Raw genomic sequence first — 16,473 nt, 5'->3', positions numbered from 1 at the left:
CGGGGCTGCAAAAACTACCCCTCCCAGCAGCCGAGGCGGCGAGGGAAGATTCCTGCGCATGGCTGTTGGCGCCCTCCTCCCTGCCTCTCCTGCAGTTGCTGTAACCGATTTGAGTATCCCGAGGTGGTTGCGCGCGGAGCCGCGATGGGTCAGCGGGGCGGGACGGACCCTCGGGGCGCAGGTGAGGCGCGGAGGACACCGGAGCGGGGCTGCTGTTCTGCGGGGAGGGAGCCAGGGCTGCTCGGAGCAATGCTGGCGGCGGCAGCCGTTGCCATGACAGTTGTGTCTGGAGGTTGGGTGGAGCTGCTGTGCCCGGGGGCAGCAGGGGAGGGGGCAGCCTGCCCACCCCCCGGGAACCTCCTATTGGACGCACACCTTAAGGCCGGGCCGGACCTGCAAACCCACAAGCCACTGAGTCAGGATTCGGCTCTCGAGCCTTTGCAAGACCATTCATAAATTCGTAGGAAAGAGACTCCCCCCGCACCCCACCCTTTTTACGGTCGGGGAAGACGGGGAGGGGTTGCCTTGGGAGTTGCAGCCTGCGTCGCGCTTGCTATAAAGTTATTCTGCATGGAGATAGAGGTGGACGACCTCTCGTGCTCCGGAGGGATTGGTTGGTGTAATCTGTTTAGGTTTTGCTCTCTTAAGGGGCTTGGTCACGCTGAGCAGTAAACTCCTTCGCTTGGGCTTTACTCCCAGTGGCTAAGTTGCTCTAGAAACTGTAAAATCAGTTTTGGCCACCTGTTAAGTGTGCGTTCATAAAATAGGGTGATGGTGTGTTTATCCCACCTTCCCTCCAAAGAGCTCAGGGTGAGAAACCTGGATATGGGCTTACCCACCTCATCCTCACAACAACCCTGTGAAGTAGGCTAGGCAATAAGAGAAGAAAGCGAGGGAGTGGAGTAACTGGGCCCAGGTTACCTGTGGCACCTAATGTGTTGTCCATGATATAAGTAGGCCAAGTCTCTCTATCTCGAAGAGGGTAGGGCTGCCTGTGGAAACTATTATTTGGCATTTATGGTGCAGTGGAGTCATTTCACAGGGGCTTTACAATAATAACTGGTTGCATTTTTGTTTTTGTTTTTTTAAATAGTTTAAGTGACCCGTAGAAGAGAGCACGTTTTTAATTACTGTGTAAGAAGATTGGTGAATGGGTGTTGTGCTGATCTTCAGCCATGGCCCACCTGAGGGAATTTGCCAACCAGGTAAGTGAGAACTGGAGGCTCTTTTTGAATAAACTTAGGGCTTGTCTACACTCCCACTTGATCAGTACCTAGAATGCATGGGTCCAAGTAATTTCCGCCTGTCTCTTCCTTTTTAGGCACGGGTGCAAGAGGTTTTGCCTTTGCCCCACCATTTGTTTCTGGAAAACCCACAATTTAGCACTAAATCAGAACAAATGGCAATCCACAGAAAACCCAATTGCCATTTGTTCTGATTCACTGCTAAAATGCCGGTTTTCCCAGAGGAAAGCCGTAGGGCAAACGGAAGTGTGGATGAACCCTAAATTAAACTAAAGCATACTCCCCATGAAAAAGCTACCATACTATATGAGAAATTGACTAAAGGGAAGGCATCTAAGGTCACTGTAGTGTTGAATGATTTGTCAGTTTTACTGATATCAAAATGAATCAATAGAAAGGCAATGCCTCCAAATGATACTGTGAATTTTATTTTCTGAACAGTTTTCCATGTAGCCAAAAGGATATGTTAAGGTTATTACTGTATACTGTTTTGTAAAAAACAAAATAACAGTACCACTTTCAGACGTTGCCTCTTTTTTGCTATTTGGTGCAGCAGCACAATTTGCTGATTGTGCCGAAGTGTAGAATTTAGTATAAGGCACCACACTTAGTATTCTTAAAATCTTCGTTTCCGTTGCATATCTGGTCTTTCTGGCTTGGTAGCCCTGGAAATCTTTTGAAGCTGAAGGAAGGGAACAGGATTTTTCTTGACTTCTCCCTATGATTACATCACCTAACTTCAGGATCTGGTGAAACATATTCTGCCTTCCTCTGCACCAGAGTGGAGGGCAGGCCAAACACAGATAGCAGGATTATGGAGCCAGTACCAAGATCCTTCTGCTCAGCTGCATCTAGGAGGAGTTAGTGGTGTGAATGGAGTGAATGGCTGTAGCTGCTGAGAGAGAGAAGGAGAGAGGAATAGAAGGCAAGAGTGGTGGAAAGGCCTGGAGACAAAAGGTGACAGAACAAACCCAGCAAAGAAGAGGGTGGGGAGGAGGGGCTTGGAGCAGTAATCCAACTCAGGAAAAGCAGGCAGATGAGCCAAACCTAGAGTAGAAAGAGAGTTGATGGAGATTAAAGGGCCTGACTGAGAGGCTAGGCTTGGAAAGAGGAATTGCCCTTGAGACTGTATAAGGCAGCGCTCTGTGCTCCTAAACATTTGCATAATGACTTGTTCTCTTGAAGCACATTTGGTCATTTTTAAAATGGAACATATTGTTCTACCTGGGTCCAGTGTTTGTTACAGTGGTATCTTGGTTTAAGAACAGCTTAGTTTATGAACAACTTGGATTAAGAACACTGCAAACCCGGAAGTAGGTGTTTTGGTTTGTGAACTTTGCCTTGGAATAAGAAGATGTTTCGCTTCCTGTTGAGTGTGTTCCATTTGTAAATTGAGTCCCTTGCTCCTATGGGAAAGCACACTTTGGTTTAAGAACAGACTTCTGGAACGGATTAAGTTCGTAAACCAAGGTACCACTGTACATGGCAACGATGAGAGGTCAGTAGCCAAGGAGTATATTTGAGGAAAAGCAGCTGAGCAGTGTCAAGACCTGACAGACAGGCAAGAAGGACCATTGAGGTCACTACTGAAGGCATAATTTTTCAAGGTTCTTGTTTCTATTATTCTGTGATCAGGATACATTCTTTGGGTGATTCATCCAATTTGTTGGCTTGGCTGCATCGTGCTGCATCCTCATAAGTGACCTATTTGATGAGTCTTTATTTGCCTGTTGTTTTTCATAACAGATCATAACAATTTCCTAGGATTCCTTCTCTGACGTCTTTTCTCTAGCTCATGAGATGTTGGCTTACTTCAGCCTTCCCCAAGCTGGTGCTCTGCAGATGTTTTGTACTACAACTGCCATCAATCCCAGCCTGACCAGTTGTAGTCCAAGATAACTGGAAGGTTGAGGAAGTATGGTTTATTTCCTCTCAGTCTCTTGTGCTCTAGCTCTCTCCTGCCCCCCTGTTGCTCACATTTCACTTCACTAAATTGCCAGCAGGCATTCTTTCAGAGGCCTGTGCTGTTTGGGTGTTGCTATGGAGACAGGAGGATGTTTGGTTGCCCTCTTCTGTTCTGTTGACTGAGAACCCTATTAGAGTGGGGCTGAACTCAAAGCATGAGGCCTGCTCATACTTTGAGCGGGTAACTGCCGTCCTTGAGTAGGAGAGGTTGTTTATCTCTCGTACCTGGTCCAAAGGTTTCTTAATGGCATCTTATCAGTTTAATTACTAAAGATAAGAGGCTGTTGCCTTTGCCTCAGATTGAAATCTTGGGAAGAAGGGGAACTGAAACAGGTGTGGTCCTTTTCGATGACAGATTTATAAGCGAGTGTACTATTTCTTCCTTAAGCAGCACATGCACGCACACACACACACACACACAGTGTGGAAAATCCATTAACAGGGACAGCTTGTAATCCGTGCTTCAAAAAGCAATTCTGCACTGAAAAAAAGTTACACTGGTATAAGCTAGTTTTCATCTTTGGCGTAATTACATTATTTTTTTCCGTCAAAGGTACTCCTAAGCACCGTTTACTAGAGCTTATCTTGGTTATAGGGCAGAGAAGATAGGTGCTGGGGTGGGCATGACATTAAAGCCTCTCCCCAACTTTTCTAGTATTCTTGTGGTGTCTGAGGCAAACCCTGGAGAAGTAGCAACCCTTCTTAACTGTCATTGTGGGGTGAGGCTTCTCAGATTGATTGTGGCTCACTCTCATTGCCTTTGTGATGGGGCAGCTTTGTGTATATGTTTTGGAAATGAAATCCTCTTACCAACTTTCTGGTATCTCTGCTGCTGTCATCCCATATCAGGTAACCCTAACAAATTTATGATGGTATAAGCTTTTGTGGGCTGGAGTCCACTTCATCAGATCACTTCCACACTTATGCCATAAGAAATTTATGAGACATTTAGGTTGTGCAGAACTTGTGTCCTTTTTGCTATAGCAGGCTAACACAGCTACTCCTCTAGATGTTATGAATGCTAAGTTATTTTTAGCTCTTCTGTTTAGTGTTTTCTAACCCTAACAGGAACCATGGTAATGTGGTTCAGTGTTATCTCCACATTGCAGAGAGATACTAGCTTGCTTAAGGTTACCTAGCTGAGTGTGTGGATTAGGCAGTATTTGAAGCAGGCTCTTCCTGGTTCATGATTCATTCTTGGATCCCTTTGACGCACTAGATACAGATGGACAGGCATACTCTGTAATAGTTTGATAGCGCTGGATTGTATATCTAAATGACTGTCTAGTTTCCAGTACCTGTCTTTGACATTTCAGATGCTGGAAGCTGACTGTATTTCAGTGGTTGCAAAAGCTTCAGGTCACTTTAAGGCTCAGGTTCATAGTGCAAGAATGATATAAATATGTGTGTGGTGGGGGGTGAGGCCTACTAAATTCCTAACGTCTTGTTGGTACCACAGTGGAAACCCATCAGATTTCAGCAGATCTTAATTATATTCCAGTTCAATTCTGATATAGGTGGAATTGCAAATTTGCTACTGAATTCTGGGCTTTTCCAGAATCCTAACATCCCTACTAAATACTTTTTTCCGCTCAGAAAGTCAGAATTCAGACAGGTTGGAGGTATACTGAACATGGGACCAACTTGCTGCACATACACAGAGGTGCAGATGATAAGCCTTTAGGGTACTTCTATCATGAATAACCCTTGTGTCATGCTGGGAAAGGCATGGCTTTGGTGTTAGCCTGTCAGGTACACTAGGGCAGCAGTTCTAAGCAAGTCTACTAGGAGCAACTTCTAATGAACTCACTAGGACTTCTTTCATGATGGAATGAGTTTAAGAATGAAGAAAAACCCTGCTCAGTCAGATTAAACAACCAGACCACCAAGCCTGGAATCCTATACAAGAAGTGGTCAAGCAGCAGCTTTCAGGAAGCCCACAAGCAAGTGCTGAAGGGACTATCCATATTCTGTTGTCACCACTTCCTAGTAACTGGCATTGGGAGACACATTGCCCCATGAACATGAAGGTTCTGTCCAGCTATTACTTTAGTTCATAGTTTTATCCTCCATTAACTAATCTACTCTTTTAAAGCCATCAGAGCTAGTGGCGATCACAAAGCCTTGTGTTAGTGAATGCCATAAGTTAACGATGTATTGTGTGAGGAAGTTATCAGTTTTCACTGTCGTAAATGTTTATACAGTAACTTTTATTTTATTTGGTGATCCTCAGTTGTCCTAATATGGCAAAAAGAGCGAAATTTATCTATCTCCACATCATACATACAGTTTTGGGCTGAGCTCCTGTTGACTTTATAATAAGAAGTGAGCCTTATGCTAGATGATAGAATGGCTCTAGCAGATGAATCATTAAATCCCTGCTATTTATGATGATAGTTTATGTATTACCCACCTTTAACCCTAAGGTCCCAGGGCAGGTTAACATAAAGTGCTACAGATTATTTTTTTGACTAGCTCTCTCTTCTTCTCTTCACCCATCACCCCATTTATTCCTACTGACTCAGCACTCTCGGGTTGATCCAGAGGAACTGTTCACAAAGCTGGAGAGGATCGGTAAAGGCTCATTTGGGGAAGTGTACAAAGGAATTGACAACCGTACCAAGGAAGTGGTAGCTATCAAGATAATTGACCTAGAGGAGGCAGAGGATGAGATTGAAGACATCCAGCAGGAGATAACGGTGCTCAGTCAGTGTGACAGTCCCTACATCACCCGCTATTACGGTTCCTACTTGAAGGTAACTGAAGCTACCAGGGCAAGCTGCATCACAGTGCTCGTGGGACAGCTACTAGCAAACTAGACTGCAATTTGTGTACTTAAACAAGGGAAATTGGTTTAGTTCACCCACTGAATCCATTTCTCTCCCCCCCCCGCCCCCCACCATAAAGTGTTCTCAGTGAGTCTTGTGGCTGGGACATTAGTGTGGCAGTGGGTGTGGAGGAGTGAACATGGTAAGAGGACTTCATTTTTGGAGGCTTCTCTCCTTGGTGCAATCAGAAATGTTTAACTAAAAATTCTTACAACTGGCATGTATTTAGTGACTTAGAAATTTGACTAATCTAAGTAAAATTCAAACGGCAAGAATTAAAGAGAGAACCCCTTCACTGCTTATGAGTTGCAGACTCTTTATTAGTGTTGTCATGAGTTTGAGGATGCCAGAGTGTCATGATAATCAGCTATTAGCAAGATAAAGAAGCAAACTACAACACTGGGCAATCTCAATACTTGCTAGTTTTGCAGTTGGGACATAAGTGTCCTACTGGATCAGACCAATGGCCCATCAAGTCCAGCATTCTGTTCTCACAATGCCAGCCAGATTTTTATGGGAACCCTGCAAGCAGGACACAAGTGTAATAGCACTCTCCTGTTCCCGAGCAACTGGTTCTGAGGCATACTTTCTCTGATACTGGAGGGTAGAATATATCTGTCATGACTAGTTGTCATTGATCACATTTGAATTCTTTCCCACTCAACTTTTTACAACACGTAAGTAGCAGTGTAATGGAGAAAGCTGGGCCAGAACCATTCACCCTGACCTGCCACTCTTCTCAGGGTATTATTTATTATTATTATTATTATTATTATTATTATTATTAATTATTATATAGAAAAGGATTTAGAGATGTCCTTTCACCACAACAATCTACAGGCTGAAATGGAACAGTCCACCAAAAGCTATAGCTTCTGATTACTCATGTAATTCAACTCTGAGAATAACAAAAAATAGTATTAGATATGTCTAGATAATGTGGACTATGATGCTACCGAGCACTTCAGGTCTCATTGTGACATGCGAGAACTGAATGAGGAATACAGGGCTGATGTGTTTCTTCCGCTGTTTTTAAGGCAAAACCCAGAGTGGCCTTAATATTGAAATGACTGTCACTGCTTTCACACAACACCTTGTCTAATTTACAGGGCACCAAGCTTTGGATAATCATGGAGTACTTGGGAGGTGGCTCAGCACTGGATCTAGTGAGTACCTTTTTGTCATTCAGTTCAGATACCTTAACAAGATTCAGCCTGGAACATCGAATTAAAAGTAATTCCACATTGGTTTCATGAAGTACCATTTCAAATCCACATTCAGAACTGCCACACCCGGTAGACTCCCCATTGCATTCAAAAAAATACATTTGTGCCAAGTGGTTATGAATGAACAGCTCAATACTTAATCAGTAATCAGAGCCCACCTTGGAGGTGCTATCTGATCCTGCTTTAGTTCATGTACAAGTTCATGTGTGCATAACTGCATTCTTCTTTTCTCTCTTTTTCTCTGATCTCCATGCAAATGGTTGTTCATCTGAGTTAAAGTTTGTTACGCATGGAAGACTGAGGGACTTCGGTTTGAATGTATTAAATGTACCTCACTCCTTAACCGTCATTCCTACACTTCTCCTGTAGCTCAAGCCTGGACCTTTGGAGGAGACCTACATTGCCACCATTCTCCGAGAAATTCTAAAGGGTTTGGACTATCTTCACTCTGAGAGGAAAATCCACAGAGACATCAAAGGTCAGGCTTGCAAAATATGCGTCTTTGGTTTTTTTCTATCAGTTCTCTTATGAGGCAATTGAAACCACACATACTTGCTTTCACCGACAATCTCAGGTGTCTATGTTAGAATTACCCCCCCCCCCCATTTGCATTTCTGTGATCATTCCTTAAATCAATAAGTATGAATTCTGGCAGTAATTTGTGCACTTATCAGAATAGTCTAAAGACGATCGGGACCACTAAGGCGGATTTAGTTCTATAGCCAGGCCTGAACTCAGACTGAGAAGGGTCTCAGGTGCAGAACAGATGATGGGAATTACACTTCCGTATGCAGAGGGCTACAGGTTCCCCACCTATGGTCTAGATAGTAGGTATCCTCCAGGACTGCCTGCAGCTGCTCTGCCACTACTTTCTCCAGTAGCTTGGCTATAAAGGGTGGACTTCTTGAGGAGTGGCTGTACCATTAAGATATAGAAAAGGGACGTAAAGCAGGAGAGTGGGCTAAGAACTGAGAACAAGGTAGGGGTTAAACAAGCTTTGGTAGTTCATACAGGGTGAGAATATAACCCTTTTGCCCTATTTGCAAAGCCATAAGGGATTGGGCTTAGCAGTAGCAGGGAGGATCGAGCCAGTTTTCGGGATGTTCTGCCTTCCTTTGTGCAGTTGCTAAGGCACCGTTACTATCTTCCCCTGTACTAAACCAGGAATTAACACAAAACATGTTTGCCGGGGCTTCAGAAAGGCATCATTTCTTACTGCAAGATAATTTATTGTATTCCCCTTTGATTCAGCTGCCTTTATTATTATTTTTTTCTATGAACAGCTGCTAACGTGCTACTTTCAGAGCAAGGCGATGTGAAACTAGCTGACTTTGGAGTGGCTGGCCAACTAACAGATACCCAAATCAAGAGGAATACCTTTGTTGGGACTCCTTTTTGGATGGCACCTGAAGTCATCAAGCAGTCAGCCTATGACTTCAAGGTGAGCTGAGAGGAGCAGGTGAAAGCCTACTAGAACCCTAGCTCATCATTTCGAATGCATGTTAATTTGCCTTATCCTGTGTTCTGCCTACGTTAGAAAGAAAGGTGCATATAGGTGGGTAAAGTTTGCATGTGCTTCTGAGTCTTGCTATACACATCATTGGCCACTTAGTGCCCCCTTCAGTTTTCTAGTGAAGGATATGCTTTCTAGGGGTGCATGTAAGTTTATGCACACATCTGCACAACTTTAAAGAAATCTGTTCAATGGGTTCTCCTAACCTTCTGTATTAGATTTGGGGAGGGCACTGGGTGCGCGTGGGGGGAGGAGAGGTGGGAAAGTGCTGTCGTGCAATCAGGAATCCTTGCGCTAAGAGAATGTGTTAGTTGGAGCCCATCCTAAAAGTCCAATTCATGATTAGAAATGCACCCTGCTTTGACAGTGAAAAATACCCAGAACTATGGTGCAATCCATTAGGTTTAAAGCTGTATTTAAACAGTCAGTAATATGTATTTCTTTAAGACTTCGTACCTGCCTTTCACCACAAGATCCCAGGACAGGTTACAACAATATAATACACAGTGACATAGAAACAAAGAAACTGTTTTACTTCAACTGGTATTATCATAATTCCCTACGTAAACATAATTTATATAATTTAAATGCTTGCTATTCACAAGTTGTGATCAGAGGTTAACTGCACACCCTGTAAAGGCAGCCACCTTTGTATTAGAAAATGAAGAGCACAAAAAACTTCTTGCACTTTACAAGATTTCAAATCTAAGAGATAGTTAGCTTAATTATAGGACTGCTTAATAAAAGATAAAAAAACATATTTTAAATACATGTTTACTCTCCATGTCTTATTGCTGTCCAACCTACAGCAGTCTGACCTTCTGGATTATCTTGTAAATCGTAGGCTTAGTAAAAATGTTTTGCTCAGACACACCTATTCAAGAACTTCTAAATCTGTGTCAACCAGAAATAACTTTACCTTAGATGCCGTTTCATTTTAGACATATGGATCAAGGAGACACCCACATGATAAGCACACAAGTTGTCACTCACTCAATCACATACAGAAGTCGGGTAATTATGGGAGAAAAGTGAATGATTTGAGTCTCTGGAGGAGTCCCCTTTTCCTGTGAATCAGCATCAGAGCTCAAGTCAATGAGTGTTGGCTTCTCTGTGCCATGGTAACACTGAGTGTTCAGAGATCGTTCTCATTTTCCTTCCAGGCAGATATTTGGTCCCTTGGAATTACTGCTATTGAACTGGCAAAGGGAGAGCCTCCAAACTCTGACCTGCATCCTATGAGAGTTCTCTTCCTGATTCCCAAGAATAACCCCCCGACGCTGGAGGGACACCACAGTAAGCCCTTTAAGGAATTTGTGGAAGCCTGCCTTAACAAGGACCCCAGATTTGTAAGTGTTGCTCCAGCCTCTTCTCATAAGCAGAGCCTGAGTGTCAGGTCAGAAAACCTGGCAGCTGCTAGGTAGCAGAGCTCTGAAATGCTTGTCCTTGGAAATGAGCCCACCCATAGGAATGTGCAGAGTAGGCCTTAGTCCTGTTCAAATTTAAAAGACTCCTTGGAAAGTGGCAGTGGTAGCTGTCCACCTTTATGGTCTGGTCCCTGCCAGCTAATACACCTTGTCTCTTGTATTTGTGCAGAGACCCACTGCAAAGGAATTGCTAAAGCACAAGTTTATCACACGTTACACCAAGAAAACATCATTTCTCATGGAGCTCATTGACCGGTACAAACGCTGGAAGTCAGAGGGGCATGGTGAGGATTCAAGCTCAGATGACTCTGACATGTATGTATGTTTCCATTTTATTTTAAAAACATTTATAACCTGCTTAATATTTTTTGAACCTCTGAGACATTTGTCCTACTTTGAAAATCTTTCATTTCTTCCCCTTTCTCTGCACCCGAATAATCAGGGTGTGATTGCTCAGTTGTCACTGAGAAAAGTTTCTGCAGATTTTGTATTTGTACCGATAAAGCCTGTAAGGTGGACCAGTAAGATTTTATGTAGCTTGTTGAGAAGTACAGACGGGCACAAAAAGCAACGTACGATTTGTCATGCTGGCTGCTTCCAGTCTTTAAATAATTGCATGGTGACATGGAATATATGAATACCCAGTTCTGGGCTATGAGTTTGGTATCTATTGGTACCAAGTACATTCTAGCCCCTTGATAATGGTTGGAAAATGCAAACACTGAGTTTGCGTTTAAGTAAGATTAAGCTGGAAAAGCCTGCCGTTGGGGAAGCCCTGCCCCTGCAAATCTTGGCACGCCTCTACCCAGTGTTCTTTGAATGAAATGCACTCTCACCCCTCTTGTTTCTAGTGACGGAGATGCAGATGAAAGAGATCAAGGGCCAATCTGGACTTTCCCACCAACCATTCGTCCCAATTCCTTGAACAAGCTGCACAAAGGGATGTCTCATCATGGGTCCCAAAAGGTCAGTGTGGTGTCCATTACCGCTGGGGAGCAGAGCCCTGAGCCAGCAGTGGTCACTCTGAGGGACCGAGCAGCCATTGTGCGGGAATTGTAGTGTTTCTCCCATTAACCCTGATACTGTCAGAGCAGAACATATCATGCTTTAGATTTTGGAGTCTGCCTGTTCTGCTCTGGTTTTTTGTTAACTTATGGAAGATTCCATTTAATGCAGTGGAGCTAGAATGGAGGTGAGGTTTGGGAAACTTTTTGGACTGGTGGACCAGATCATTATCTGTCCCCACCCGATTGACAGATGAGTTGTCCCTCCTACCTATCCAAGTTCCTTGTGCAGTGCTTCCTAACCACCCAGTAACCAGCTGGTTTCTAGGTGCTTGGGAACTGTAACGCACAAAGCTTTGCCAGCTGCCAAGTGCCAAGTATAGGGAAATTGCGAGAAATACGGTTGGCAAAGCTGCTTTCTGTAGAGATTGGCTGTGTGATTGAGTTCCCCACCCAAGCTGTGCCTCTACCTGCCCCACACCTGAAGTCACATCTGATGTCAGGCATGGGGCAGCTGGGCATGGTTTGAGGAAAATGGCATTGTTAAGACACATTGGGACCTGTAGCAGGCCAAATTTGGCCCATCCCTGATAAAGGAAGTTTGCTACAAATAGTAAACCTGCTGTTAGTTGCTGCTGCAAAATGGTGTAACACCATACTCTTTGCATACAGGTTGCTACTCCTGCCTGTGCCATTTATCTGCCTTAGGCTTCTCCTAGGGTCCATGTAGTAGCTGCAGCACAAACTGGAAGATTCTTAACGGATGCTATATCTACTTTGTTTTTTACTGCTCCTGCTCGTGACGGTAGATTTATGTCGCTTGTCAAAGCAAAGCATTTTCATAGACAGGTTGAAAGAACTGTTCAGAGTCATATTCAATAGCATCCTTCTTCTCCCTCCTCCTGTTAGCCTGCTGAGCCTATCAAGCGGCAACCACGGTCTCAGTGTCTCTCTACTCTTGTACGTCCTGTCTTCGGAGAGGTGAGGTGGCAGGGTCTGAATTTCCCCCAATTATTATCTGTAACATATGAAGTGTTTCTCTGAGGATGTTGGGTTAGAATAATGAGTAGGAGCTGACAACCAAGTGATGGTAAGAAATGAGACCTTTCACACTTGTATGGTGATTATTAGAAGTACCGGTAATCTTTTGCCCTGTTCTGCATCCTTATGATGTGGGAGGCAGCTTGAACTCTGCAAAAGAGGTTGATCCCTGGATTATGAGCCAGGATCTGTGAGGACAGCTCAAAGCCACTTAATTTGCACAGCTGATGAAGGGGAGAGTTATTGAACCAGACACATGTTAGGTAGTATAAGAGAACAATATATGGTACAGTGAGTAGGGATCAGATAGGAAGTAATATGTGCACAGGGCCAGAGTACTCTAAAGAAGGACACGAGTGCAAAACATGCACACCTTGCTATATCCACAATGGATAGAGTTGTCCTCTGGCTTTCTGGTCTAAATTTGGTAAAATTGGGTCAGCAATTATGTAGCTGCATGTATTAAGAAAGCAATGTGTTGTTTAGCTGGAGTTGCAAGCTTCCCAGGGACACTGGGCATCACATAGTGAGTGAAGCAACTGGGTGCAGTATAGTGCTGGGTGGTTGATTGCATACTCTTGCCAACAGCCACAAGGCTGTTGGGGAGATTTAGTTCCATATATATGGCTTTAGGAACAGGGTGCAAATTTCCTGATATCTAGTGTGCTTAGTTATTACAGCAGTGGCCCGCTCCAGTGAGCCTCGTCCAGCTCCGAATCATTATGTGTCACTTGAGTTTGTCACTTACTATAGCTTTAGGCAATTTTTACAGCTAGGCAACATTGCTGTTGCTGCAGCTGATTAATTCTGTATTCTGCTTGTTCAAGGTACTGTTTAAATTTGGCACCATTAGCAGCCATCAGCAATAGCATGTTAATTGAAACTGTCTTAGGCATCAATAGAGACCTTTCTGAGTTTCCCTCCTACAGGAGCTAAGTTGCAACTTTGTGTGTCCGCTCAGCCTTGTCTAAAAGATTTCTGTGATGGGTGGTTGTATGTGTTTTGGGGAATCAGACCTATGCTCCGATAGGGGAAAGGCTGTTTGTGTGAGATGTTATTCCTGTTTATTCCCCATTTCTGCCTCAGGCCCCTCCCACCTATGGAATGCAGCCTCCAAAGTTTGAATTCAGCCCTTGGCATGAAAGAGGTTCTCCACCCCTGTACTACTACGGCCTTCGGGGCTGTGGAACTGGCCCATATTCTAGAGATGCCTATTGTACTTCTTTATACAGCAAATGTTTTCGCCTCCCATGAAAATTGGCATTAAGGATTTTGTGCTGCTACTTAGAGCTTTCTAATGTCTTGGCAGCTCAAAGACAAGCACAAGCACACTGGAGGCAACGTGGGAGCCATGGAGGAACTGGAGAATGCCTTTAGCTTAGCTGAGGAGTCTTGTCCAGGAATCTCTGACAAACTAATTGCACACATGGTAGAGCGAGTGCAAAGGTAAAAGTTCTGAGTGTTGTTAATGTGACTATTTTTGGTGAGGATATGGGCTAGAATGAGTAAGAGAAGCCAATCCTACACCTTGCCCCTGTACACCTTTTTCTAGTGCTGCTGTTCTTAGTTTGGGCCCAAGATATAGCTGTTTGCTTAGGACCACATACTCTGCCCTAGGCAACTGTCTAGCATTCTGGTGCTTTGATTGGTGGTTGTGTGGAATGATGAAATCTAAATTATTATTAACAATTGTATTTTGCTACTGTCCTTCACCATAAGGTCCCAGGGTAGGTTACATCTACAGAAACATAATACAGCCAACGACTGATTTACATGCATCCAATTGATGTGTGTAAGACAGCGACCCAGAAGTGACTGGAAAAAGGGCCGGGCTTATGCATGCTCCACCATCTCATGCCATGACCTGGAACACAACCCCTACGCAAATTGAGGGTTGCCTGTACAATGAAAACTTAACCCTCAAAATACAGTTATTCTGGGCCTATTAATTTGTTAGCACGTGGCCTGGGGCAAACATCTGCATCACCTGCCTGTTAAATTAGGACAGATGAGTTTTTGACAGGGTTGCTATTCCTTGTTTATGCTTGAATTTGAAGAAAGTTGGTGTGAGGCTGACAGCAAGAATTTACTATGAATAAGCCTAATGCATATCCGTTGTTCGTTCTCTCTCCCTCAGGTTCTCACACAGCAGGAACCACCTGACTTCAGCACGCTGAGGCATCATCTTTGTTACTCATTGAAAGGAGGGTGACTTTTCCCACCCCAGCTCCATAAGAACTGCATATTGAATCCATCGCCATCTGCTGTTGGATGTTAACATTGTGCTATGGATTCCCAGACATTTCAGAGCCTTTGTGTGTGTTTCATGACCACCCTGGATGGGATTTACAACACAAATGAACATGGACTACTTTGCAGAGCCCTAGGAGGGTAATTTCTACAGTGTACTTCATGGAGGTTTTTAATTATATCCCAATTTCTCTCAGGTCAGACCTTGTTTCAAAGCAAAATCCTGACTGCTGGAAAATGGAAATTCAGATAAACACATTCCAAAAGGGAAAAGGTGGGACTGTGTAGCTCCCTGCTTTGGCAAGAGGTATGTGTGAACATTGTTCATCAGCAAGGAGGGATTATCACTACCCAGTTAGGTGGGCATATGCTGGTGCTACTCAACAAGATTTTTGCTTTAGAGTTTCTCAACTATTAGAACAAGAAGATTGGCCTAACAGTTGCTGAGACAGGTGAAGCTTGCCTTCTCCTTCTCCTGTCTGTCTACTTGCTCCTTTTGTGAGGTAGGTTTGACTGCTGCTTGCATTCTGCACTTAGCCCATGTTTCACCAGCAGCAGCTTGGAAAAGATGTGCTCCTACTCAATCAAGGCCTTTTGCTGCTACTTACTATCTTGAGTGTGAACACTCAGTATCATGGATACATTCATATCCAATTCAAATAGTTTATCAAGGGTATTATGCACTTGCTAAAGAGGGAGAGAAGCTAAATGCTTAACTACACCTACAGTGTAAAAGGATTGTGGTATATGTCTTCAAACTTCATGGAAGTTTGCTGTTCTCTGAAATGTGACAGCAATTCAGTTAAATTTAAATAACATGTGTGGTGCCAACAGCTGGAGGAAGTTCTAGGTGATGTTTCTAAAACTTATCCTGTCTCTTCTGAACTGTTCATTCTGTTGTGGACCTGAACAGTACTTCTGCCCAATTTATTTATGGCCATTATCTCTGGTTGTGGCTGAGTAGTAGCCTATAAATACCAGAAGTATTTCAGACTTCCAACTAGTTCTTCCTCTTCAAGAAATGAAGGTCTAAAGTAGTCACACAAATTGACAGTAGTCATATTGAAAAGAGTCACTTCCTAAATGTGTAAAACCATTTAGTCACTGACAGTGGTATGGATCTATTATTTTGATAGAGTTCAGGGGTGGAGGTGGAATTGCCTATTCTACATACCCTTGCAAGTAATGTTAGGGGGAAAGTAATGGAAATGCTCTTTTCTTGGTATTCATACTTTATGCTAGAACCGTGTCTTCAGAGCTGCAGTTGCTGCATTCTCAGTTTTGCTCATGGATAGCTGAGTTGAGAACATGGGCAGGAATATGAAGAATCCATTTTCCTTTACCATTATCCTCCAGGACTGCTTACGAAACATATGGGAATGATGTAGAAAGGAAAACAGGAAGCTGTGAAGCTGCTACTTTGTGCTGTTCATAAAAGGTACCTTGCATTTAACTCACAATAAATCACCAGAAAAGCTCTCACAGTGTCTCTAGTATTCAAAACAACAATGTCTTAGTTTTTCAAATGAGCAGTGAGAGGGATCTGCCACTTTCAATAAAACTAACTTGTCAAGTAAATGCTGACTATATGGTTATTTATGCATTGCTAGAAACTCCAAAGCTGGACTGGAGTTACTCCAGGGGAGTAAGGACTATTTTCCGTCTGATCTAATGCAGTGTGGGATTTCAGTTGTGCTACTGAAGGGCCAGGGTTGTTTTGCTAGAGTGCATCTATCCACACACTGGTTGGGGGAGTTTTAGGCACTGCACTAAGATAAATCAGAGTTTTTTTGGTGGTGGGGGTTGGGGAGCCAAGACTGAAAAAACTGGGTATGTTTAACCTGGAGAAGATACCTGCACGGAAGGAAAATGAACTGTAATTTGGTGCCCCAAAGGACAGGACTAAATTTCATCCGAGGGGAGCTTTCAGTTGAGCATTAGCTGAAACATCTTGAACATAACAGCAATTCAACAG

General features: G+C 43.6%; 1 protein-coding gene across 2 annotated transcripts; it reads left to right on the top strand.

The window, feature by feature from the left end:
* STK25 (serine/threonine kinase 25) lies at positions 1-16,076 on the top strand. Of its 2 annotated transcripts, XM_081006622.1 has the most exons (12): positions 1-181; positions 1,094-1,205; positions 5,735-5,965; positions 7,147-7,203; positions 7,633-7,741; positions 8,547-8,704; positions 9,940-10,125; positions 10,373-10,518; positions 11,055-11,169; positions 12,117-12,188; positions 13,558-13,694; positions 14,386-16,076. In XM_081006622.1, the coding sequence occupies exons 2-12, from the start codon at positions 1,176-1,178 to the stop codon at positions 14,423-14,425; spliced, it is 1,281 nt and encodes a 426-aa protein (XP_080862748.1). In that variant the 5' UTR covers positions 1-181; positions 1,094-1,175; the 3' UTR covers positions 14,426-16,076. The 2 variants fall into 2 exon arrangements, with proteins under 2 accessions (XP_080862748.1, XP_080862749.1); XM_081006623.1 differs by lacking the exons at positions 1-181; positions 1,094-1,205 and adding an exon at positions 3,252-3,542.
* Positions 16,077-16,473: the final 397 nt, after the last annotated feature.

This window comes from Podarcis pityusensis (genome assembly GCF_964106645.2).
Source record: "Podarcis pityusensis genome assembly, chromosome: 5".
NCBI classification, from domain to species: Eukaryota; Metazoa; Chordata; class Lepidosauria; order Squamata; family Lacertidae; genus Podarcis; species Podarcis pityusensis.
This window is presented reverse-complemented; position numbering and strand designations above follow the sequence as displayed.